The sequence below is a fragment of the Micropterus dolomieu genome, linkage group LG20, assembly GCF_021292245.1.
Source record: "Micropterus dolomieu isolate WLL.071019.BEF.003 ecotype Adirondacks linkage group LG20, ASM2129224v1, whole genome shotgun sequence".
Taxonomy (NCBI): Eukaryota; Metazoa; Chordata; class Actinopteri; order Centrarchiformes; family Centrarchidae; genus Micropterus; species Micropterus dolomieu.
In genome coordinates this window covers 13,947,232-13,948,599 of record NC_060169.1, presented here as the reverse complement: position 1 = coordinate 13,948,599, position 1,368 = coordinate 13,947,232, and the positions used below count along the sequence as shown (strand labels likewise).

The 1,368-nt window shown below is 38.8% G+C and overlaps 1 protein-coding gene across 2 annotated transcripts in view; it reads left to right on the top strand.

Moving 5' to 3' along the window:
* The first annotated feature begins 481 nt into the window (after positions 1–481).
* Positions 482–1,368, top strand: part of LOC123959069 (LIM and senescent cell antigen-like-containing domain protein 1) — an 8,802-nt gene continuing 7,915 nt past the window's right edge. Inside the window, exon 1 of one of the 2 annotated variants that reach the window (XM_046032923.1) lies at positions 482–660. In XM_046032923.1, the coding sequence (XP_045888879.1) occupies positions 632–660 (29 nt within the window). In that variant the 5' untranslated portion in view covers positions 482–631. The remainder of the gene's footprint in view (positions 661–1,368) is intronic. The other variant, XM_046032924.1, reaches the window with a different exon arrangement.

Genomic DNA, 1,368 nt, shown 5'->3' with positions numbered 1-1,368 from the left:
GCAGAATATTTGAAAATGAAATTATATTATGATCTATGTGCTTTCTTTTATTATGAAGTTGTAGTGTTTACTCGAAAAGTAAGGATTAAAAACAATCATGGTCAACTTTATTTAATCCAAAATATAAATACAATAATGTAGTTTTAAATGCACTTATCAGTGGGATACTTGTCTCCTCATAGTCCGTAATCCATCAGCAGGCTGGGTGAATCCATACCACATATTTTGTGTGGTAGCACAGTACGTATATTTTGTTTTGGATAACTGACATACATTATATTCACAAACAGGTTACATTATCCATGCATTTTTCATATACGCTCATATATCAGATTGTTCTATGGGACTGTAATCCAGTATGATGATAAAAAACCAGACCAGTCAAGGGCAGTCTGGTGTAGCAGATTTAGAAAGTTGTTGAAATATTAAACTTGCACGGACACTCCCCTGAAGTGGTTGTCCTGAATCCGCTGCCAGCTCATGCGCGGAACAGCTCAGCTGGGAGGGGACGACCACAGACTGAAGTTATAGGGGACCACACGGCGGAAGACTACTCTGCGTCCCCTGAGAGCTTTGGTAGCTCAGCGAATTTATTGGCTGTACGTTTCTAAATCTGTCGTGCTAAGAGGTGATGCTGGGGGTTGCTGGAATGACGGGCAGGTAAGATCTTCATTAACTTGGTTAAATATTAATAAACATATACAACCGACCAGCAGTTAAACTTCGGCCAGCAAGCTAAAGCTAACGTCATAGTAAATGGCCAGCATTGGGGCAAAGTTAGCAAACCGCTACGGTAGTAAAGATGCATCCTTTTTAAGGCACCAGCAAAAATATTATTATCAATACGTATTTTGGTCCGGGGCAACTGTTTAACAGTTGATTAACCGTTGATATGTTATAGCAAGTTAACTAATTTAACGTTAAGGAAATAACGGTGTTCTTCCTCTATTGGAGCTAACTGTAAGGTTAGCATGCTAACTAGCTTTGTAACTCGCCACATTTCCTTAAATTAACGCTAAATTATGCGAATTATTAGTAGCACCGCCCCTGAACGTTATTAACTAATGAAGTTAGTTAAAGAGAGCAACTAAATGAATGCATGACATGCCATTTACGTTGCTGGTGAAAAATGATAAACTAACATTAATCTAACATTATGTTTGGCTGGCTTAGGTAAGTTTTATGTTTGCAACTTAATTTTAACATGTTTATTTTCTATACGAGGCCTCAGTCAACATTACCCTTAGACTAGACTACTGACGGAGGGTTGAGGCATAGATTCTGTACATCATCTCTCAGCTAGGTTTCAGTACTTCTATTCCTTTACCAAATTAGGTGATGGCTCTGCGGTGAGTTAGTGAGGCCCCC